This window comes from Leuresthes tenuis, unplaced genomic scaffold, assembly GCF_036924035.1.
Source record: "Leuresthes tenuis unplaced genomic scaffold, fLeuTen1.0.hap1 SCAF_1, whole genome shotgun sequence".
Taxonomy (NCBI): domain Eukaryota; kingdom Metazoa; phylum Chordata; class Actinopteri; order Atheriniformes; family Atherinopsidae; genus Leuresthes; species Leuresthes tenuis.
This window is the reverse complement of record NW_027325355.1, coordinates 19,189,560-19,214,305: the sequence shown is the minus strand read 5'-3', so window position 1 is coordinate 19,214,305 and position 24,746 is coordinate 19,189,560. Positions and strand designations below refer to the sequence as shown.

Here is a 24,746-nt window from a genome sequence, read left to right as displayed (position 1 = left end):
TCAATTAGATGGGTTAAAGCAGACTACGAGGCTCTGCCGACAACTGACTCATATGTTGTTGTCATCCCCCCACATGACTGCAGTCCTCAAGGACCCGTTGCATGTTGTTGCACTGTTCTCTTATGGCACGGATGGCGATAACTGCGGGGGAGGTGGTTTCACCTGCTGCACAAAAGAGGAACTGGAATATTTGAGCGCACAGGCGCCATATGGTCTTAGCAGTAACCAAAGCCGTTTGGGCGTACAATTAAAGTTTGTCTGTGCTGAGGATGATGTTCAGTAGGAGGAGGAGGAGGAAAAAGGCTCTTTCCAAGCTTCTGCCTGCGATCCATTAAAGGGATCTTCGGTAAATGCGTTATGGCTTTGTGGCTCGTCTCAGTGAAAAATGTATCAAATAACAAATGGTGCAAACGAGTCGGGGCCCTACACACGTGGGATGCTGCAGTGGGGAATGACAAGAAATCAGCAGCTTTCTGTTAATGATGCTTCTCAGAAGAGAGATGTTTGTTGTTGTTTTTTTTCTGGTTAAACACCTCTCAAACCCACTTTGTCATAATGGGCCTGAGTGGCTGCTTCGCCTCGGTGTGTTTGAGCACTAAGTGTAGCAGTGATCTGGTGTTTGCCTCTTTATTAACGCAGAGTTCCAGGCAAGTATCTGTGGATCTTGCTAGGCTCTCTGCAAACATGTAGGTAAATAATTGGCCAATCGGCTCCTATTTATTCAGATTTAATGGGAGGAAGCTGCTTGATTGGAGGGCTTCCTGTGCAGTGATTTGTGGCACAAGCTCTGCACCTCACGGGGTCAATGCAATCTTTGTCAGATGTCGCTAGGCTTCACGGTTTAACTACAGCTTTGGTCACAGGCTGTGTTACAGCAGCAGAGCATAATTTCCTGTTTTTTTTCCCTTTATTTTTTTCAGCCCATCTTTTTGTCACTTATTATTGCTATGGATTTTGAAGTGTGAGGCTATGTTTATTCCCATTAGAAAACTCTCTTATCACCTATTTGCTAGTGACTCAAAGGTCAGGTTTTTGAAACTGCTTTTGATTTTAGCAAAGAGAACACAGACACCACCACTGGGATTGCAGCGAGCTCCACGCCACCGTTGAGCATCAGCAAATACCTTTTTGATTTATTCGAACTTTTGACAGCGGTTGTGACTCTAAAGCCCACGTCAGTTAAGAGCATTATTTCATATAAAAGCAGATAATTTATGTTGTATGTGTTTCCTTCTGCAAAGCTGCACAACTGCAGGCAAAGAAACAAGAAGAGGCCTTTGTTAATTGAAATCACAAAGCTTTGAATTACTAATGGGCCTTTTTCTAACGGGTAAAGTCATTAAGCAACATTCTGAAGAGCTTTCATTTAATCCCATTCAGCTTTATAACCTTGCTGTGGTGCTTAGTATGAAAGCACAAGGTGCCTTGCAGGATCAGAGTGTTGCACAGAAACACCCTCCTGTCATTACTGTTTTTTGAGCATGTCTCTTTCCATGTTCGCTTTGCTTTTGCGTCAAAATGCACTTTGTCACGAGATGAATTGGATAGTTAACAGTTGATCCGGTGCTAAAGAAGGTGCAGGACAATACGGCTCAAATATGTGGTGCAGGTGAAAAAGTATAGGGCTGTGTGGCTGAATAATTGAAGACTTATTTCACAGGGAGAAAAAAAGATTTTATTTACAGCTCTGTGCAGAAGCCTTGATCTTCCACATTTCTTTTTCTTTTGTTTTCATGCAGCCAGACTTTCTTGGAATTTTTTTAAGTACTCACGATCGCTAGTTTTTCAGGCTTTTTTAGAGGCTTTTCAACATTTTTCCATTGGACATTGACTCCTTTTTAAAACCTTTTTTAGTCCAGTCCTTATTTTCAGAGGAATATCTTCTTCTTTTTTTTTTGTTTAGCCACTTAACACTGAACTATAAATCATTGAAGCACAAAAAAGGACACCTAACTCAAGGGATGACCCAGTGTTATGTCAACACAAAGCCTATTTTAGATTTCAGCAGTATATCACAAGGAGACACTGTTTCCATTTCTTTAGCTGCAACTATGAAAACTGCTAAAGATAACACAGTTTAACAAACATAAAATATTTTTTTGCACCATTTTTTGATGATTCTCAAAGAGCCATTAGCTGAAAATCCTAAGGATGGGAAACTGGGAGAAAAAGCTGAGGTATAACACAAGAAGTGGACTGAAAATCAGTGGCAACAGGTCTTATGGAGGGATGAATCCTCCCCAGAGCTCAACATTACTGAAGCGGTGTTTGATCAACTTGACAGATAACTTAATAAAAGGCAGTCGACATCCAAAGAAGAGCTTTGGAAAGTACCTCAAGAAGCCTGGAGAACTATTGCTGAAGACTACTTAAAGAAATGACAGAAAACTCGTCTAAGAGGATTCAGGCTGCGTTGGAGAATAAATGTGATCAAACCAAATGCAGACTTTGAAGTTAGTTAGAATTGTACAAACGTATATTTCTGCTCATTTCTGCTCATTTCCCATTTTCCCTCTCAGCGAATAAAGAAATGTGTCAAGGCTCATGACCTTTGCACAATAAAGTATCACACATTTTTTTCGAATTCGAATTCGTCCAACATGTGTCCCAACTGCTTTCTGTATGTTGGTCATCCATCCTTGACTACTTTTAAAAGCCACACTCTAATAATAATGTTCAGCTTTCTTTGTTATGACATCTCTCAAGCTTCGGTTTTTGGTTGACACTGCTGCCAAACCATATACTGATTAGTTCACAACACTGTTGCTTCACTCCTCTCTCCTCTCCGTCCTCGCAGTGGACATCAACTCGGCGCTGCCCCTGCGTCTCCCTCCAGCTGCCATCCCCATGGACCTGCGTGTGGACCATCACCAGCAACAGCAGCAGCAGGTGTCCTCGCTTTCCCCTCCCGCCCAGCACTCTCCTGGCTCCCTCGGAGGGACGGGACAGACCGGCGGGGGCGCGGTGGCGGCCTCTGTGCGAGAGCAGCAGCTGCAGCAGGAGCTGCTGACCCTGAAGCAGAAGCAGCAGATACAGCGGCAGATCCTCATCGCCGAATTCCAGCGACAACACGAGCAGCTGTCCCGTCAGCATGAGGCCCAGCTCCAGGAGCACATTAAGGTATATCATTTACAGTTAGCATTATTTATCTACATTTATCAATACTGCTTTTCCTCTGCCATGGAAGAAAAAGGCAGATGTGTGTTTTCAGTGCTGTGGTTTGTCTGTTACATTAAAAACTAAAAGAAATTTCGGGGTGGATCCACATTTCCAATATTCTGCAGTCCAGCACCAACCAAAACAAATACAAAGTGGTGCAATAGAACAAGAGGCTCTGTCTAAAATCAAATCAGCAGTCTTGCACCCCCGAACCTTTTTAAATCTCTCCCAAACAAAGCGAAGACAGCTCTTAATTTAGTCTGCCATGGGATTCTTCAATAACAGACTAAACTCGGCAGCAAAGAGCAGCGACATCAGCTTTAAATGACTTCTCTCGGAGGAAAGAGGGAGCAGAAAACACTCAGGCACTTTGGCTTCATTTACTTTAACTCGGGGGATGGATGAGAGCAATATAAGGATTTGTTTGGATTCAGAAAATGTGTGAACTCTTGCTGCGCTGGTGGTGAGTTACATAACGAGTCCTCACGCACGAGCCCTGTTGTAGCTCACTTGAAATATCAGCGTCCAATAATGTATTTCGCACACATTTGAATTGAGGAAAGAAAACCACAGCGAATACTTAACTAGACTTATTATTTTTCGTCTGTGTGAATGTGAACAAAATCGCACAAAATATGAGTCCAAGTTGGGATCACGTGTCGGAGTGACCTGGAAATACAAATTAAATCTAGATCATCACGCCCACACTCTGAAGCTGTAATACATCAGGGCCCCCGAGAACACCGGAGCGCTCCTGTGGGGCTGCAATGTCATATCAGAATATTCCAGTGTTTGTTCTGTGTTAGAGTATTACTGCTGTAAAATGAAAGGTGACATCAGCGGATGCAGATGAACTAGCTATTTTATCAGGGATTTATTTCTTGAGCTCAAGTTAATTCCCACTTATTTGTACTGCTGCCCTCTCTTCTTTCATTCCCTCCTCCCAGCTCTTCTCTCCTTCCTCTTTATCTCACCTGCTTCCTTTCTTTTACGACTGAACCCATGTATCTTGTGGTGTTTTTCGATTGAGAATACAGAATATGAAGGGGAAAAAAAGTTCTGATTAACAATTTCTTTATTGTGCGGCGCACAGTTCAGTTTTACATGTGTACTGTGGCAAGATCAGGACTGATTCCGAACTTTCCTGAGAAACTGACGATAGCTGTCAGTGCATGCTCTGTGCATAGCAAAGTGGGACTATTAATCGATTCTTTGGCGAGCTTCACCGTCCAGTATTCAAACAGACACCAAACTGTTGCTGCCCTCAGTCTAACTCGGTGCGTCCGTGACTGCATTTGCTCCTGTTTCACGTGAAAGTTTTCTCTTCACGCAAGTCCTGTTTGCTGCAAGCTTTTCTTTTTTTACTTTTGTGATTTGAGTGTGAAATCAACAATAATCAAAACATGTCGTTATTTTTGTTTCTGCTTTGTATTTTTGTGTTTTCCCTCTGATCATTTCCATCTTCCCTCTTTCTTTCTTTAAAATCATCCACACATGCATCTTTGACTTTGAAGCTGAGGGGTTCCTGGCCACGTTTTTCTTTTACTCAGCCACAGGTTGAGTGTGGGAACTGCGAATGATAGCAGAAAAGAGAAAACACATTAAAGAAATACTGGCTCATCAACATGCCTGCTCACACTCGCAGCATCTCCCAGATAAATGGTTGGAAAAGCGTCCGACTTTATAATTCGTTTTGTGAGAAAATCCAGCTGTTTTTGAGTTTAAAGTTGCAAAGCAGTTCAGCCTGAAAAAGGGAGACTTTGGACCTGCTTTCTCTCTGTTGCTGTTCATGGCTCACTGTGATGGCTCCAGATAAACTGAATTCACTTGTGTTGTAGTTTAACATCTCTGGGTAAGATGTGAAGGCTTACAAATATATATATGTGCCATCACAGCCATAAACGAGTCACAACAGGTCACACAACAGGTCTGCCGTCTGCACAACTAGAACAAAACTCCTCCTCCTTGCTTCTGCTCCACCCTGCAGGTCATCAGGATTGGTTCCTCCAAAGAACATACAGGCTGTCTGACCTGTATGTTCTTACATGAGTCTTTTCTCTTTGTTCCTTTTGTGCCATAGCTAGCACCTCTCACATTGTGCTTTAATACTCCAACGGCTCACTTCTACTCATAAACTACAGTATCAGAAGTGCTTTTCCTCTTCAGTTCTTTTGGGTTCTGTTTCTGTGATGCTTTGGGATGACTGATGCTGTCTGAAGGGTCATCTGGCCTGTGGTGGGGCTGCAGGACCACTCAGATGGAAGCTATTGACGCACAGCCTGAGCGGGGAGGCCCGGCCTCAATCAGCCCCATTCACTGCCCCTGCGTGCACACACAAACACGGGATTAAAACATACACATCCTCTTAAATTTCAGCAAACACAGTCCGAACGCATGCTCAGTTTGCTTCCACATTAGGGACAGCAACAGGCGCTCAGGTACACACAGCTGCAGGAAAACATTTGCATATACTCACTCATTCGCATGTCTGCAGCTCCTTCCATGCAGACAGTAGGGAACTCTCTTAAGGGATCCTGAAGTATAACTCAAAAGGGAAAAAACTGAAAATTGTGTGTACAACTCGGGTCTGCTGAGCCGCAGGGGTGTGTGTCTGTGTGTATGTGGGTCGGGAGGTTACTTTGAGCTTTCCCACCCACTCAAGCCCCTATCCCCAACCTTGGTTTGAAGGCAAAAAACCAGGATTGAGGCGTTGGGCTGGAAGCAGGCCAGAGACCCGATGAGCTTTTCCCCTCAGCACCGCCTCACCCGCTCCTCACCTCCAGCCACTAATTTATTCATAGACTAACCCTCACTGTAAACACAAGTTCATGTCCCAGCTGCGGAGTGTCTGTTTACACCATCGGAAGTTGATTACATGCCGTTACAGTGAACTGATCAAATATTGCCACTGGGTGCACGATGATAAGACCGAGAGGAAGTCACATAAAAGTCTCTGACTGCAAGCTCAGACGGGCTTCGTTACAGAACCGTGAAAGCACGTTGCAATGTGATTTTATATCATTTAATTGGTGATCTTATCCACAGGAACTCACTGCAAGGGTCCCTGTGTCATTCAAGGACCCTTCAGTGCGATGACGAGGTGTTTGTGAGCACAGTTTGGCTTTTGCAGGGATTTTATTTTTCACTTTTTGCTGACAAGCTTGTTTGTTTTCATTTTCTATTATGAAAGCCTTATGAGGTCTGAATTTTACACTTACAGCATTTAACAAATGCTCCTCTGTCTTTTTTTTCTTTTAGTAATGAGGAAGTTAGCAGATTGGATGATGTGTTTTGCTAAAGCCTCACCCCCCCCGATAAAGAGATTGTATTTGTTTAAAGACTAAAGCCTGTGGCCTGAGATTTTTTTTAAGGATCGTAAAGGTTTTATTTTGTTGCTTTTAGCAGATGTTAAATGTATTCACTTCAGATGGCAACATTAAATGAGCAGGAGTGGAATGAGAATGCGTTTTTACACCCAGGAGAAATTATGAATTGGTTATATTCTGGGCAGAAAACAAATGATAGTTTCCTATCAGGCAGCAATAAGGACTAAAGAAGTGATGATGAGCCCTTTGTTTACTGACGTGATTCTGGTGTTTTGTCCCGCAGCAGCAACAGGAGCTCCTGGCCTTGAAGCACCAGCAGGAGCTGCTGGAGCACCAGAGGAAGATGGAGAACCACCGTCTGGAGCAGGAGCTGGAGAAGCAGCAGAGGGAGCAGAAGCTGCAGCTGCTCAAGAACAAGGAGAGGGGGCAAGAGAGTGAGTTGTAACAAGATAGGATAATGTGAGCACAATATCTGTTTGGGGGAGCGGCGTAAAAAGCTCTGAGAAAGTCCAAAAAGCACATTAAAGGACATCACTGGCTGAAAATTTAAAATAGCAACAAAAAAAAAAAAAAGCCAACTGTTTAGGAGTCTTTTAAGTATTCGTTTCTCACCCTGCGTGTGACATGTGTTCACATGTTCTCATAAAGAGCGGCGACAAGCCTCTGATCACAGCTGCCGTGCTTCAAAAAGAAAATGGATCAGGAAAACCTGCAGAACAAGAAGCGGGGTCGTGTTGAGAGCTTGTAAATAACATTCCATGTCGTTCATCGGTTGCATCTACCAGGGTTAGAAAGGACGCTTCATTCAAATAGCTCTAAGGTTGAAAGAACCGTTGTGTTTTTATGTGCTTCTTCGCATGCATGTGTGAGTGTGAGTGTGTGTGTGTGTGTGTGTTTCCATTTTACTTGGAGAACCTGTATATTTGCCGTGGTAAACGAGCTGTATTAGCCCGGTGGCCTTGGCGGGGGCCCGCCCAGTTATTACCGCTGCCTGCTGGACGTCTCTCAACAGTTCATTGAAAGCAAGTGGACAGGAGTCCTTGAGAGCAGTTTACACTCTGTATGGAAAATGGTCGCGGATCGGGCCCCCGTTCGTGCAGATAGAGCGTTTGTGTGTGCGAGAGTGAGAGGATCGCAGTGTTTGCTCTCACATGTACCTGCAGGAGTGTGGTTTGTGGTCTCGGTGCTTTCAAATTTCTCAACGTTTCACATGATTTCTGTGTGTGTGTCTGCAGCATTCCTGTTGTGGCGATCAAGATGTTTCACATTTAGATGGCCATTATCTTGTTTTATTTGATATGCTGTTTGAATTAGCTTGATTAGCTTGGCCAACACACGCATTTTTTTAAACAAACAAAAAAGAAAAACACGCTTAAATGGGAATAATCATTCGGTTTGTTTAAGCCATAGTTGTTCAAGTCATAATTGCTCATTTCAAAAGGCCAGACTGGAGCAACGGTGTTTCCCTAGAATAAGAAATATTCACTATTTCTGTGTGAAATGGTTGAATTGATGTTGGGGCCATGAAAAACATTGAGAATTGAGTTTTAGTAGGTCATCTGAGCTGGAATGATGCGCATTATGTGTATAAAACATGTGATGCAATGTCAGAAGGACAGAGTGGAAAAACATTTGTTTCAGATTTAAAGCTTCCTGGAGGGAAATTGAATTAGAAAAGTGGACTTTCAGTTAAAACTGAACTTTTGCAGGATAATTATGTTGAGACGTTTGAATTATTGATGCAGACTACGGGATAAAGTGTGCTGGCTGGCTAGGACAGTTCTGTTTTTCACACTGAGTTCAGTCATGTTTTCTCTTGAAAAACACATGAACATATCTGTGTAAAAGGTGTGGTCCTGAAGGCAGCATGTGTTGCTCTAAAATCCCAACGAACTTTTCTGCATTAATGTTGCCATCACAGATGTGTAAACATAATTTGCCAAGAGCACTGATACAGCCCCCTGTCATCAGACCCTGGCTTTTGGACTCGTTGCTCTTAACAGTCTGGGTGATCCTTTTCATCTTTGGTCCGGAGCATATGGCATCTGTTTGTTCCACAAAAAAGATCTTGAACACTAATTGGTCCAAACTCAGCCCATATTCCTTGAATCTTTTCACGATATTTGGCGCTGTAGAGAACAAAATGGGCAAATCGCTTCCAATCATTACTTTAAGAGCATTGTTTTTAACCCGTTTACGATTTTCTCAGGCATTTGTTGACATGCTGGAGATCTTCTGCTCATCTTTGCCCCTCAAAGGCGAAGATGGAATGTGTTGTGAGCTAGAAATGCAGGAATGGATTTAGATTAACAAGTGGAATGAAGTTCACCGGACAAAGCGTGAAATCTCTTGAGTTTATACTGTCTTCACTGAAATCAAATTAAAGTCAAATTAATGTAAGAATATCTGCATTTTTTTACCAGTATCTTCCGTACCAGCCAAACTTATTTTCTGATTTTTGGTTGTACTCCGTAATAGTTTTTAGAATTAGTTTTCTTTGCCACATGTACATGTAATACTCTTCTTCCCTTTTTCCATCAGGTGCTGTGGCCAGCACTGAGGTGAAAATGCGTCTTCAGGAGTTCGTCCTGAACAAGAAGAAAGCCCTGGCCCAGCGGAGCCTTAACCAGGGAGGCCTCCCCAATGATGCTCCCTACTGGTACCGGTAAGGAGCAGCTTGATCGCAAAGAGACGGAACAGAAATTAACACACAAAGACATAACTGGCAATGTTTTGATATCACCACATGGATAAATCAATATCTTCTCTGCTCGTTTGCATGCTGCAAAGCAGTTTCGAAAGGAAATTGGACATTCATATAATGCCAATTCACAGCAATGGTTGTAAGCAAGAGAAAATAGTAAAAATCTTTCTGCAGATCACATAGAGATCGTCACGGTACTTCGTTTCTCCGGCAGCAGATAGATAAAGCCTTGGCTTGAGTCATGATCTCTCAGCGCGCCTCCTCTCCTCCTCACCTGCCTTTATCTATGTGAGCCTTACTGCGTGATGGATAAAGCAGGGTTAGAAAACAAACATGGCAACGCATATGCATGCACACACAAGTGAGAGCAGGATATTGGAACCTGATGATAGGGGCTCCTCGTCCTTGAATGTTTGTTGTGTGAGCCCTTTGCAGGTGTGCACACGCTCTGTTTCCTATTTGCGTCCAATGTCTGTCGCCTGTCACAAGTCGTCAATTTTGTGTGTGCACCCTGGGAGATGAATAATTTAGTATGCAGAAAAGCCCATCAGTCTCCCTCGAATAAAAAATTAAATACTGGTGAGTTTTTTTAGTTTTTTTTTTTGGATGTTTGAATTGTCTGTTCTTGGGGAGCAGAAAAGGTAGTTGAAAGATGACATGATTAATCTCTTTGCTTAGCCGTGGTAGAGGAAGTGTTTAAATCCTTAACTCCATAACTCCATAACTCTAAAAAAATAAAAAAAAAACATAAATAAATAAAATTAAGTATAAAGTGGTGGTGGTGAACAGGTTGGAATAATCCTGTAAAAATCATTCTTAATTAGAGAAAAGAAGTCACACAAATGAATGCTTTGTAGCTGTCAGATTAATGTACTGGAGACCAATGGGGAATATTTCCCTATTCAGGCACTTGATGACTTACTTTTTCACTGCTGCTAGTGTGTAACATGACCTGAAATGAACTGAGATTACTTTAGACTTTAAGATTAGTTTGGGAGATATCTACCAAATGATGATATACATGATTGTGTCTTCCATTTTGGCTCAATTAAAGGACTAACTCCATTTATAAAAAATTTTTTTAAAAAAGAGATAGAAAGCAAAAACAACACACGACCGAATAAATAATGTTAGGTAATCGAGATGTGTGACCCAGTGAAACACCCACAAGTGTTTACTTTCAGCTGCTCAGAGTCGTACTGTACAAAGTGTCTGTCTATATTATCCTCTGCATCTTATTTTCTCCGCATGTAGCTTTCTCAGAAAGGAATTTGCCCTCTCTGAGGACCCGCCATCCCGCTCATTTTTGGTAGGAAAAAAAAAAGGTGTACATCCGCTTGTCAGGAACACACATTTGGGATGAATCCAACGCGGCTTAACTTTCCCTGCAAACGCCACCTTGTTCTGTAGGGCAGTGAGCAGATGGCAGCACATGGCTGCAGCCTTGCCAAAGGATTTGCATGATGCCTTAATCATTCAGATCTATGACAGGCATGAAGTTGCTTTGTTGGATTTCAGTCGGACATGCACAGAGTTAACAGTGACCTTGGTGACCCCTCTGACACGGTTCGTGCTTTCCTTCTTCAGCAAAACCCAACACAGCTCTCTGGACCAGAGTTCTCCCCCACAGACTGGTGTGTCCACCTACAACCACCCGGTGCTCGGCGTCTACAACCCCCGGGATGACTTCCCGCTGCGAAAGACTGGTATGTCTTGGACGCACACACAGTTTACACACTCAGTATTGGTCATGGAGGCTTTGTGTATTTGCTGCATGTGTGCTCACATTTAGAGGGGATTGCACACAGGTACTTTGAAATTGTCATGTCTAGGAGCTGCAGTGTAGACTCATGTCTGGCATAATTTAGACAGCATCAGAGGTCTGCACCATTAATCACATCCACATTAGGCGGTCAGGGTCTCCCAGCATCTCCCACATGAGAGCGTTAGCGAGTGTAAGCGTAGGTGGTTCTAAAGCGCAGCGGAGTGAGAGTTTAGTGGAGGACAGTGAGAGATTTTTACCATTTTAGAACCTGTTGTCTTATAAGATGTTCAGATTTCTTTGAAAGAGCTGTTGAGTAGGGATGGTTTGAGAAAACCTGAGTGCAGTACTGATAATAATTACAGAAAACAGGCTTTATTTTAACACGACAGTATGTAATTTAAGAGCTGTGCCAGTTGGTAAAATCTCATCTTGCAGCTCAACAATTATCTTTTGAGGTCCTCCAGGGCTCCATGGCCGGCCCCTTGTCATTTTCAGCATTCACAATACCTCAGTGTCAAGTAGTTCACAGCTGCTATATTGATTTGACTCTTATGATCTTATGACAAGCATTTGAGTCCAAGACAAATTGCACCAAGGGGACAATACAGTTTTTTGTATCGTACAGTAAGTCTCATAGGCATCAACCGTGCTTTACGTGGGTTTTTACTTAGAAAAAATGCATTGCCAAGGTTCTTAAATTGTCCAAGAAACCTTGTTACATATTTTTAGCCATTTTTCACCCAGAACAGACCAGTTTGTCGAATTTGAATAAACATTTGTTCATCAAAATGACGTCGAAATAGTTGGTCGAACCCGATTAAACCTATTTGAGACAGATTCTGGGACCAGTTTAAAATATATATATATATATATATAAATGGGATAATTGTTCATTAGCTGTATAGGAATATATTCAATCTAGTAAGTAGGATTAGTTCCTTATTGGGCCTTACAAGTGCTTTTTCCTCGGCTCTCTCAAGGTGCCACTGAGACCCTCCAACAGTGAGTCATCAAACAAATTTACCTAATCTTCATGACTCAAGGCCACAGAAAACCTCTGTCTGAAGGAATCTTTATGGGTGTTTGAAATAATTCTTTGGAGCTCGAAGTAGCAAGAACCTTAAGTGGGGAAAAAAAAGAATGTTTGACTTTTGTTATGAATGCAGTCCTGGCTGGTTGAAAGTGTGTTTTTGAGACTGTTGCTGCCCTGCAGCCTTGAGGGAGAAAAGCTCAACAATGCCGCAGAACTTTTAATTATACGTTTGGAGAAAATTTAAAACCCTACGTGGACATGTTTGAATACTCCATTTTAAGTGAAGTGAATCTTTAAAAGCTAATTAGTTTTTGTTCAGACAGTAACTGCATAAATCCACCCAGAAAAAAACAGAGAGCTGCTTTATTTCGTAACTGTACTATTGTGCTGAGCAGCAATTTGTTTTTTGTTTGTTTTTAAAATTTCGTTTTTTACCTTTTCGAAAGTAAAGAGCAGCTAAAACACTGCAGAGTGTCCCGCTGGAAAAACTTTTTCTTGTGGCTCACCAACCAACATCTTTAGGTTTCTGAGTAAAACCATCTGTTTTCAGTGTGTTTTTGTTAGGCCTGCACATGTGTGTAGCTCTGTGTGGGTGTGTGAGGTGCGAATGGTGTGTGCGGTGGTGTAGCCGTGAAGAAGCGGTCATCTTACAGTGCAATTATTCACTTAGCGCAGTGGCAGTCGGCTGCAGCCAGGGCCCGTTGACTCTCAGCCTTGGGGCCGCTGGCTACGACAACAGATAGACCACAGTTGACACTGGCCCACACAGCTACATTCCACCCTGGGAGAGTAGAGGAAGAAAAAAAAATCTGAGGAAGAAAGGAGGAGAAATCGAAGAGCAAGAAAGGGAGGGAAGGAGAGGTAATGAACAGGGAACAGAACGGCGATAATCAGAAGCAACCTTTGGTGGCTTCATTGACCATTTTCCGGAGCAGAGCAGAGTGTTGGTCTCTTTTCGAAAGCACAGAAATTGAAGATTAGAGTGCAGAAAATGAGAGCTGGCAAGCAGGATTTAAACTAAATCCAGCATGTGGCACAATGATGCCACACTCCCGAAAACCTGCTTTATGGAGAGAAAGGGGGGGAAAAAGCTGGAAGATGGCAGAGAGTGAAAAGATCGTCCCTGGAGTGTCAGTGTGTCGCCTGATTTCTATAAGGCTGAGGATTGTGCTCAGCTGCTGAGAGAGAAGAGAATCTGTGCCACCCTGATATTTGCCCACAGCAATGACGTGCTTTGCGGGGTTTACTTATGGTAATGCCAGCTCGGGAGAGTTTAGAGGCTCTTTTATATCGCCGCCAGGCCATAAAGTAAAAGACTGGAACCGAGGACTCCCGGCGACGAACTAAAGAGGCAACAACGCTCTTTTGTGCATTTCAGAAACTTAGAGCAGATGATACTCTGAACGCCATTGAAACCGAGCAACAACCTGAGCAGAAATATTGGTTTTAAAGTTGTTTCGGTCCCAGTTGATTTGGTGACATCTGTTGTTACTGTGGTAACAGCAAGTTGCATTCAATACTTCATCATAGTAAAGCCACTGCTCTGTTGAAAAGGCAACAGAAGAGCAGCAGGTGTATCTGTTGACAGTGCAGCTAAACAAACTCATTCTGTCCGGTGTCCTGGACACTGTTTTTTTCCTTTTTTCTTTTTTTAATAGACTGCATGGTGCAGAATACATGCATGGAATGAAAATACATCCATTAGTTGTGGCTGGAAAAATCCTAGCCAAAAACACTGACACCCATGATCGTCTAAAGGGGAAATGATGGGAAAAAAGGATTGCGTGACAAATGGCGGCTTCCTAAAAATCCGAGCCTTGGCCAGATTGAGGCCTAAAGTCATTAACCTCTCTCATATAGAGCACAGTCAGGGGTGAGAGAACATCACATGAATAATGCCCTCTGTGGACGACGTTCTCACATACACAGAGATGCCTCAGAGGGACGGAGACAGGGTGGGAAAGCATTAGGCCCTCCGACTCACTGTGCTCTTTGATAGAAGCACAGCATAGCATACTGTTCCTGGCAGAGCAAGCGTGTACTTTGGCCAAACTGGGGCGTCCCATCTTTCACACGGGACACAAAGCACATAAGCAGACTGATGCCATACAATACATTTTGCCGGCCGATTACCGGAGTGTATGGTTTGCCCGTAAGTACAAAGCAACTTGCAGCTTTCCGATTGTAGGACATCACTCGGTCTTTTGCCTATGCTGTGAGGCCTGGTCTGACAGGGCGACGAGTCGACAATGCACCGTTTGTGAATTGATATCATGAGTGATTGCGTGTGCTCTCGCTTCCCTAAAGTATGTAACAAAGCTCTCAAACATGGTGGTGTGACACGTAACTGCAGTGATAGAAAAGACCAACTTTTCTCAGAATTATTTATTGATTCCTTCAAAGTAGGATAAAAGGATGGATGGACCCAAGATTTTCTTCCTGGGAACACCGCGTTATATGGCAGAATTTGCATTTCTGCAAGCACCACATTGTGTTATCTTCCCTTTCGTCCACCCAAAGAACAGAGAAAACCTTTTCTTTTTTTCCCCCCACACGTATTGACCTTTTCTCTATCGATTCCACCTGGCTTTCGCTACATCTTTGCTGAGATCATTTGGGGTGCCGTCACACCGGATCATCCCCCTTTAGTAAATGTATTTCCAATCTGCTGAAAAAGGAACCAAAAACCTAATTACTCTGTTTCACCAAGTTAGTTATTATCATTTGTTCTTGTGTGTGCTCATTGCTTTGTTTGCTACACTAATAGAAGCTTTTCTTTAGAATTGGGGGCAGATCTGCAAAGCAGCTTAAGTTAAGATCTTTCTTATTGTACAAGTTAAGGATTTCTTCATATAAAGTCAGTATTTAGTCTCCATGGAAACTGTAATTAATCACGGAAAAGGATCTTAAAACACTGTAGATTTACAATTTTCCTTAATCAAACAGGCCTTTTAGGAGGTTCGGTAAGATCTTCCTTATTGTACAAGTTAAGGATTTCTTCATATAAAGTCAGTATTTAGTCTCCATGGAAACTGTAATTAATCACGGAAAAAAATAATCTTAAAACGCTGTAGATTTACAATTTTCCTTAATCAAACAGACCTTTTAGGAAGTTCGATATAACAACCTTAAGTGAGTCCCTCAGCTGAGGACGGATAAAACCTTAAATGTCACACTTCAGGAGAACCTGATGCTGTGAGCTCTTACTGATGTCTAATTGGTGGGATTGCTGCAAAGTGCAGCTGTTGCTCGCACTTTCTCAGAGGTACGTGATTAAGGAGCAATTTATCAGGAAAAATAATCCTCACTGAGTGTTACTGAAATTCAACAGATTTGGGGAAGCTGATAAATTCTAGACATTTTGATTTGACCACTGCCCATGGTCTCAGTTATGTCTCGGAGCCGCCTGTAAGTACAAGACGAGAGCAGGAGCGACATGTTTTCAATCCGCCACAATAAAAATACAAATGTCACGCCAAAGTGTGCAGGTAAGCTTTTTGGTGCTCAAAGTGGCAAAACGGTGCTGTTTTTATCTAGTGAGCGGCAGTTAAAGACAAAGTTTTTGTGTATTTTCAGTCTGAGTAAGATGGACTGTTGCACATTCTTCTGTCAACTCAGTTCTATTTACACAGTTTATACTCTGTAATTTCTCCAGAAATGTACAGTAAAGTGTTGTTTCTGTTCTGATAATCACGAAAATGATAACCAAAACTCTTTACTCAAAAGTATCATGACCACTCAGCCTCGATCACAACAGGAAATGCTTCACTGAGCTCCCTTCTCGGAGTAGAGCTAAGACTCGCTTTGTCATCCTTTAGCAATGAAGACATGTGGCTCATCTTTGTTGCCGTACAGGGTAGGCCAGCAATGATTTAAGGCGAGTTTGGTGTCATAAAAAAACAATCATCTTCACTTTTGACTTTTTTAAACCTCATTTATCCTGCACAAGAAGACAGCAGCAGCATTTCTGTACCCTTTTTTCATTATCTGAGCACGAGTTGTGAGATCATGAATCTTCCTTTTATGCTTTTGCATACCGGCTAGTTCGCTTTCAGCGAGAATGATACGTTGTATTTACCTTTGATGATTAGGTCTAGGCCTTATTGATGTAGTTTTAGAAAGCAGACGTGAAAAACTTGAACGTAGGCTATAGGTTAGGGATGGTTTGCAACACGAGTTTGCACACAAGATATATATTTTCAAATGTCTGATTGTTGGTTTTTATCTCAATTTTGACCAAATGTTTAGTTGATAGGGTTTTGCCTGAATATTTTCAGACCTTGCATTTTTTTTTATTTGCTGGAAACCTTAATTGTCATTGTCTTTACGGATGTAAAACTCTGATTTCGGTCCTCTGAAATCCTGTTATTTAGGATTTCTAGTAAATTGGCTCCAACTTTAATTGGTCTGACTCCATCTGGACTGAACTCTCCATCCCACTCTGTGCTACTGTACATTCACACTTCACATTTCACACTTCTCTCTTTCACACATTTATTTTTACCTGACACCACAAACGGGGACAAGTTCATGACGGTTTCCTAAAAGGAAAATGTCCCGCAGAAGGCAAACATTTGTTCCCACACATTCAGTTTTACAGGGAAAGAGATTTAGTAGCTGTTGAATCTGGTTATATCATAATCTTGAGTAATTGTGCACCACTCTTGGATTTAGCTCATCTGTGATATTTAAAAATGAGATAATAATTGAATGCTAAATGACCCACAGCTGCTGATTGGCAGGACAAAATAAACAAAGAATGGCTGTAGCCAAGGTGACATACTGTTCCCTTCTCCCTGTCTCCATTCAGAAGTGTATGACGACGTACACAAAGGGCCAAAATGCCATTTAGGCAGTCCGACACATTGCTTTTTAGCTCATCTTTGGTAAAATTAGAATTTGGCTTGTTCCGAAGCATCTCGGAGGGAGGGACAAATTGTACGCTAAATGAATAGCAGCATGTAGCAGTTTGTCGAGGAAACAGGTTTCATAACAAGGCAGCTTTGTGGAAGGTGCTCCATGACAGATCGATGCGTGGAGCTCGCACTTGAAGCTGGGAGCCTGTGAGACAGCTGCTCAGGTAACTCTCCTGCCCTGCGGATTGATTGGTCCAAAGCCGCGCTGCCGCCAGTTATCTGTTTAACATCAAGGAGGCTCCATGGGGGTGTCTGAGCTAGAGCTGGCAAGGAGTTCGAATCACGCAGTTACCAAAGGTGATCGAAGACGAGGGCACAGTGTGGGTCATAGTGCTGTGCATAAATGTCTAAGAGGAAGCCGCTCTCTGCTGATTTCCATTATTTAGACGGTGGCTTTCAGTGTGATTGATCGCAGCACGAACCAATGGCGCACCTGGTTTTAGCTACAACAAATAATTGAACACCGGTGCAGCTACCTTCATAAAGTGAGGTGCGACTGCATTTGTACATTTGTTGGAAGTACTCGCTATTCAAAGAGATGAGGTGGATAAAATGAGGATGAGGAGGTATAAGAAGAACACTCTTGAATTAGATTTAAGACACAAAACCAAGAAAAGTGTCTTTGTTTCTTGACAAAGCTCTTTTCATTCAGGCTCTTGAGCTCACGTGAAAACATGGATTCGCCCAAATAGCAGCTGTTCTCTCTCCATCCTTCTCCCAGCCTCGGAGCCCAACCTGAAGCTGCGCTCCCGCCTCAAGCAGAAAGTGAGCGAGCGTAGGAGCAGTCCGCTGCTTCGCCGCCGAGACAGTCCCATCAGCACGGCCAAGAAACGCTCGCTCGACATGGCCGGTAAGAAACGCACACATCGATGCCGACCCTGGGTGGTGCTTGAAGAGTTTAGGTTTGCATGTGCTTGATGCGTGTGCGCGTTTCAGACTCGGCATGTAGCAGCGCCCCAGGCTCGGGCCCAAGCTCCCCGAACAACAGCTCCAACAACATCCCCAATGAGAACGGCATCACTGTGTCAGTCTCCAACAACACCGAGGTAACACACACACACACACACACACACACACGTAACAAGTAATGGTGCATCCTAAAAATCCCTCTTGGATAAAAGGTCATCTTTTACTCAAATAAACGGACATTTTGCTAAAACATTTCAAGCCACAGTTCATGAATTTTCAGCTATGTTGACTCATGTTTCATATTTTTAAAAGATTGGATTTCCCCAAAGACTTTTTTTAGAGTGATAAAAGCTGTCAGACAAGTTTTGTTCTTTTGTGTCGGTGCTGGTCTCTAGCTTCTAATCATTGCAGCCTGTTGCATATACAAAGACTCTGAGTGAGACATTTTGAGGTGATGAGTCTACAGACGAGAAGACGGGCTGTAGAGATGGCAAGATGCTATTTCTGGCAGCCATTAGAGGCACTCAAGCAGTGTGGAGGAGGCTTGTGGCTGCGACGATTTTATAACACCAGGAGGATGCAAATGTAGCTCTTTCGCCCCACACGGACGTCTCCTGTGCTGTTTTCATCTGTGCGCTGGAGGTTTATTTCTCGACACAAACACAGATCAATCATTTGAATGTGCTTTCCAGGCGTCTCTGGCCCAGAGGCTGTGCAGCGCTGCTGAGCAAGGCTCCGTTAACCAGCTGTCTCTCTACACGTCGCCATCCTTACCCAACATCACCCTGGGGCTTCCTGCCACTGCCACAGCCACTGCTGCTTCCAATGTAAGGAGGAAAAGCTCTTGCAGCCTGACTTTGCATACATGACTTTGTTTATCCGGAGTGTGTTGTCTTTAACGGTTTATTCAAAACCAGCCATCGCCCACCCTGCTTTTCCTTTTTCCCAGGTCACGTCAGCCCAGCAGGATGGAGGTCTGCAGCCAGCCCTCTCCCTCAGTCCCCCCTTCCTCTCTGGCGGCCATTTGACCCCCTATCTTGCAGAAACTGGGGCAGGAACTGGGGGGCACGGTGCGCACAGCCCCCTACTCCAACACATGGTGCTCATGGAGCAGAGTCCAGCACAGAGCCCCCTGGTGACAGGTGAGTAAGTGGTGGTTAGAAGTCATATGAGTACTACTGTCTCAGTGGTTGCAATTTTGGTGAAATTGATGATAATTAGAGGCATAAGTGGAAATCGTCAAATGCAACTGTGATGGAAACAGAGTAGAGCCACAAAAAAAACTGAAAACCATCTCAACACTCCCAGAGATGTGTGGTGGTCTGTGGCCCCTCTCGCTGACAGACGTCCATTCATTTGCTCTAACTAATGAGCTCCTTTCATATGTCAGCGTATGCTATGAGAGTGTGACATGGGTGCATTGTGTGCCCTTTCCCATCAACTCATTCACTGACAAAAAACATTGCTTCTATTTCCAGCCGGGGCATTAGCAGTGAATGAGCTGTGACGCACATACAGACGCATGTATGTGTGTATCCACGCATAAGGACGCACAGACAAGGACGTGTGCTCGCCCACACACAGGACAAGAGCAGAGGGTGAATTTTTACAGCCCAGATGAAATGCATTACTTCTCAGTCTAGACGAGAGAGAAGTCATTAAAAAGAAAAGACACACCACACATCCCAGCACCGCAAACTTAGTTGTTTCCTGTCTTTCCAGCTCCAGTTTGTGCCGCACAACAGCTGTGCATCAGCACACTTCTCCAGCAACCATTTGAGAAACACTGCGGTGGGCATTTTCTGTGATATGTGCGCAGTAGTCAAGCTTCTCAGATCATTTAACAGGCTCGGCCAGGGTCTGTTTTCTGACTTTTCTCACTGCGGTGATGCACTACAAATGGTCTAAGATGTATTTTTTCAGCTTGTATGATCACAATGGAAGACTCGCATTATGGCAGCACAGATGGTTGTTTTACTTGGTGCATCTGCTAACTAATCTAAGGACCAACACCAGTGAGAGTAAAAGTGGAAACATCTCATATTTGTCAGGAATTGGCAGGATGTTTCATGTGTTCTTTCCCTATGTAACCTTATGTAATTAAGTCCTCCTGTTTGCTTGTCCTAGGTGTAAGCGGCATGTCTATGTCTTCAGCAGCATCCATGGCAAAGCTGCAGAGGCAGCACCGTCCCCTGGGGAGGACCCAGTCGGCCCCGCTGCCTCAGGGGAGCGCCGCCCAAGCTCATGCTCAGGCTCTGGCCCTGCAGCAGCTGGTGGTCCAGCAGCAGCACCAGCAGTTCCTGGAGAAGCACAAGCAGCAGTTTCAGCAACAGCAGCTCCATCTCAACAAGGTAAGAGCTGGAGGCTCTTGTTGTGCATTTATTCCTTCTTTTTCCATCAGTTGCTTCACTGTTCATTGAGGTCATTCCGAGTCATCCCTTTATCAGTTGTCTTTGCCTCATATACTCAGGGAAGAGTATATAATTTTTTTCCAGTTTTCCCTTGAATTCTGATCAATTCACTAGACTCTGTCAATGGAAAACATCCTCAAAGCATGATGCTGCCACCGCCATGCTTCACTGTGGGGATGGTGTTCTTGGGATGATGAGAGGTTTCATGTTTGCACCACAAACTCTGTTTTCCTTGACAGACAAAAAGTACCTTCTTCCACATGTCTGGAGAGTCTCCAAGATGTCATCTTGATTTTTTTTTTTCTTTAAAAAATGGCTTTCTTTTGACTTTTCCAAAATGTCCATCTTCGTTGAGAGGGAGAGAGAATCAAGTCTCTGCCATGGAGCTTTGTAGCTCCTTCAGAGTTATTTTTAGCCTCTTATTAAAGCCTTTTTTGTCTGGTCTGTGAGTTCTGGTGGTCTGCTCTTTCTTGGCAGGTTTGTTGTAGAACCACTTTTTTATATATATATAACCTAACTCTAATCTGTACTTCTCAAAATCTTTATCCCTGACCTGTTTTGAAAGCTACTTGCTCTTCATTTATTGGACTCTGGCACCTCTAACACTGGGTTTATATACACTGTGAGATCATGTGGCACCTAGTTTGCATAAAAGTGGTATTATTTTGACTAACTGTTGGACTTTTGAAGGGAACTGGTAGCTCCTGATATTAATTTAGAGCTTCAAAGCGCAGGATAAGAACACATTTGCACAAACTACTCTCCAGTTTGTGTTTTTTTAAAACCTTAGAAGTTCACTTCCCCTTTTTTTTCTTTTTTTTTTTTAACGGTTTTGTGGAGGTCCAGGTGTGAGGGCAGGTGATGAGGTCCTTGGATCTGACATCACATTAAAATAAACGGATAACTGTCAGGGCTGTAAGCTGCAGGGTTCTGGAGTTGTAGTGTAGTAGTTTGCGTAGGCAGCTGCCAGCAGCACAGAAAATAACGTGTGTAAGTCGCTGGCTTCTCTCTGCCCTTTTCTTTCTCTCTCTGTAGTATTTTTGTTTGCGAGTGGGCGGAAGCAGGTATGGGTTAACGTGTATAGCTCTGTGTGCGCGTCCACGTTTGCGTCCACATCTCTATGACTCTGGACGAGACGGTTGCCACGAGCTGCAAGGTAACTGTGTGCTGCCATGGCAACAGAGCGGAAGCCCCTGCCTTATATGGACAGGGAGGAAGCAAGCAGCCGTCGCTCTTGATGGCTTTACCTATTCAAGCGGAGGACTTGCTGAAGGAGAGGTGGGTGGATGAAACAAGGGATTTCCTCTCCTCCACCTCCTCCTCCCCCGCTCTGCTCTGTCTCCATATGTTTCAGAGCTCTCGAGTGGCAACTTTTCACAAAAACGCTTCAATAATGGCCTCTGGCACACCAAGGACGAGTTCTACGGTTTAGTTGTCAAACCAGGAACGCTGTTTCTTTGTCACGAGTTTAAAGGATTTGTTTTACATTTTAGAGCATGTGTTTATAATGGAGTTTGATGAAATGATTAGCCATCCTCATGTCTGTACAATAAATGTGAAGCCACAGCCAGCAGCTCATTTACTTCGAGACTGGAAACAGTGGGAAGCAGCTAGTTTGGCTCAGTCTTAAGGTAACAAAATCTGCCTGCCAGCGCCTCTAAATATCACTGATTACCAGCTCATTCCTTGTTATTTTAAATCAGCATGAAGACCGCTGTATTTTTACAAGTGGTTATGTGCCACATAAAGTTGCAGAATGCGGTGACTACCAGGAGTTTGTTTCATCACAAATTTGTTGTACTGTTCTTTTCGAATTCCCATCAATACAGTTAAACTTTTAGTTTATCCTGAGCTTGAAACAGATACCATGTTCGCCTTGTTGAATGCACATTACAGAGAGGGCTGTGTTTGATTTTGATCAGCACACAGACGTGCGTGTTAAGCACGTATCTAAAGTCAAATCCAGTTTAGCTCTGATGAAATATGCAATTTAAAGACGTCAGCTTGAGCTGTGGAGAATTGTCATGCACATCGTTCATCCTTGTCTTTAAGCAGGACAAATGTATTTATCAAAATGTCAAAAACGTTGCATCCCAGTCTGCTAAAAGATGATTAGATTTTTCTTTGTTTACTGAGACAGTCCATTTACTCTGCTTTACTTTTTTTTGCCGCTCTTCTTTAGGGTTCTGGGGCTACCTGATATTGTGTGAAGTTCAGTCAGGCAATTAAATTCACTGGAAGCAATTAAGAAAGCCCACACCTGTGTTTATTAGGTGTGTGTTCGGAAACATTATGGAACCACCAGAAGATTTCTCAAGCCTTTCTTTTACTGTTCCACCACCACCCAATAACGTATGACTTTTGAGTGCATTGAGAAATTGTTCAATCGGCATTCAGGCCTGTGTGAAATTACTCGGCCATGGCTCCGATCAGCATTGACGGGAACACAACGAGCCAGGGGGAAAAGCACATTTTCACTCCATTTGGTGTGGTCAGGGCAAAAAAAGTGGGCACAGCTCACTGAATTTTTTCAGAAACACACATTTACCGACCATTGTGTCCGGCTCTAACACCGACGGCAACAACACTGACAAAAAGAGAGGAGACTGATCGATCACCTCATTAGTAAATCCAATGCTTAAATAGAAGGAAACTGGGCTTCTTTTGCTGCTTGAAGATGTTGTCTTCTTGAGTTCTAATATCCTGTTATGGGATGTTCGAGGTTTATTAGCTGTAGCTGGGACATACACATTTCCAGATTTGTTGAAGTCACATGTGAGTTAATGACCCTTATGAGTTTCGCATGAGTCGAAATGTTCTCCGTGACCCAGATTACTGAAATTTGTCACCAACACACCTCCAAAAAAACATTAAAATCATCCAGACAGTCAAACGCGGTGATGGAAGTATCATCCAGTGGGAACTGGATGGAGACGCTTGTCAGGATGGAAAATACATAATAAATGTTGATTTAAAACTTTCCAGAGTGCTCAGGATCGCATGTCGAGGTGAAGCTTCACATTTCCAAAGAAACGGTGAACTAAAGTTGTGGAATAACCCCAACGGTATCTGGTCCTGTACCCATCTCAGGAAAGACTTGAACATGGATGTTCACTGATAATGATGATGAGCTTGAAAATGTCTGCCAAGCTTGTGGATTCATTCTCTAGAAGACAGGAGGCTGATGTTGCTGCAGCTTCCGGTACAAAACGAGGGGTTCTGAATAGTTATGTAATTGGAATATTTTAGACTTTTAATTTTAATTAATTTAAAAAACACTCCACAAAGCAGTTTCTGCCAGGCGGTGGATAACCAATAAAACTTTGAAAGGATCTAAACACTTTTTGACTGCATTGAATAGTCTCTCTGATTCATCCTTAGTTACCCCCTGCCTTTGTGATGAGTCAGAAAAAAAGAGGACTTTGGTTTGAACCAGATAAAGAGGAGGTGTTTTTGGAAAGCAGAGCAGAGAGGGTCGTTGAGGTCAGGGGAAGACATGAAAAATGGGGGGGGGGAGACATCTGTTTGGATGCAAAGAAGACCCGAACAGTAGAGCATAGGAGGAGAAGGGGCGGGGGTAGGGGTGAATGAATGCTCTGACGTCAATGCTGTCCCCTGGCTCAGAGCCAAGGGACCCAGAGGCTAGCAGCTCTGAGAACATACACACATTCACCCACTGTCCCGTGCAAACACCTGTAGATGTTTTCTCACAAGTATTAACATCATAAACAGACAAAAAACGCTTGAGCCCTTTGAGCGGTTCATGTTGGTGAATGTGAATAACTAGATGGCCAAAATGTCAACTGCAGAACCGGGAATGAATTGATGACTAGCAGCACAACGGGGAGTGGGGAATGTCTCTGATCAACAAGACACATTTCGCTCTGGCGTAGTCAGCAGAGCTGCCACTCACTTTCAATTTGAATGGCTGGGTTTAATAGGAGTGAGACAATAGATTGACTGAGTAATCCAAAATAAGCTTGTTAAAAGAAGAAAGGGATGATTTTCCAGGAATTTGATTCAGAGGAGAATGTGCACTTTTGTTTAAATGTAGCGTCATACGCTGAATGGGATTTGTCACCCCCTGTGGTTTGATTGGGGAAACTAGTTTCACATCACAGCATCACAGCCTCCTCTCTTCTGTGTCCCCGCCATGTCCTGTAGATGATGGCCAAACCCAGTGAGTCACCTGTGGGTCGGCAGCACCAGAGCCACCCGGAGGAGACGGAGGAGGAGCTGAGGGAGCACCAGGATGGGGGAGCCCTGCTGCCGGGGGTCACCATCAAGCAAGAGCCCCCTGACCCACAGGAGCTGCAGGAGGAAGCGCTGCAGCAGCACAGGGAGAGGGAGCGGGAGAGGCAGGCGGAGCAGGAGCTGCTCTTCCGACAGGTAGAGAACGGGGGAGTCGTAAAACAAGTGACACTGATGCTCTGGTTTGCAGAAGCAAAACAACGTAGGCAGAGAGGATCAATATGAAGTGCCACAGAATTGATTCCACCTCTGCTTGGCAGTAATGTGTAGGC

General features: G+C 43.5%; 1 protein-coding gene across 5 annotated transcripts in view; it reads left to right on the top strand.

Annotated features, from left to right (window-relative positions):
* The window catches only part of LOC140313752 (histone deacetylase 4-like), a 56,956-nt gene that overhangs the window by 22,617 nt on the left and 9,593 nt on the right, over positions 1 to 24,746 (top strand). For all 5 annotated transcript variants that reach the window (XM_072391833.1, XM_072391981.1, XM_072391769.1 and 2 more), the window contains 10 exons: positions 2,798 to 3,120; positions 6,769 to 6,919; positions 9,027 to 9,150; positions 10,777 to 10,895; positions 17,625 to 17,753; positions 17,840 to 17,949; positions 18,505 to 18,639; positions 18,762 to 18,954; positions 19,940 to 20,163; positions 24,388 to 24,612. In XM_072391833.1, the coding sequence (XP_072247934.1) occupies positions 2,798 to 3,120; positions 6,769 to 6,919; positions 9,027 to 9,150; positions 10,777 to 10,895; positions 17,625 to 17,753; positions 17,840 to 17,949; positions 18,505 to 18,639; positions 18,762 to 18,954; positions 19,940 to 20,163; positions 24,388 to 24,612 (1,733 nt within the window). The remainder of the gene's footprint in view (positions 1 to 2,797; positions 3,121 to 6,768; positions 6,920 to 9,026; positions 9,151 to 10,776; positions 10,896 to 17,624; positions 17,754 to 17,839; positions 17,950 to 18,504; positions 18,640 to 18,761; positions 18,955 to 19,939; positions 20,164 to 24,387; positions 24,613 to 24,746) is intronic.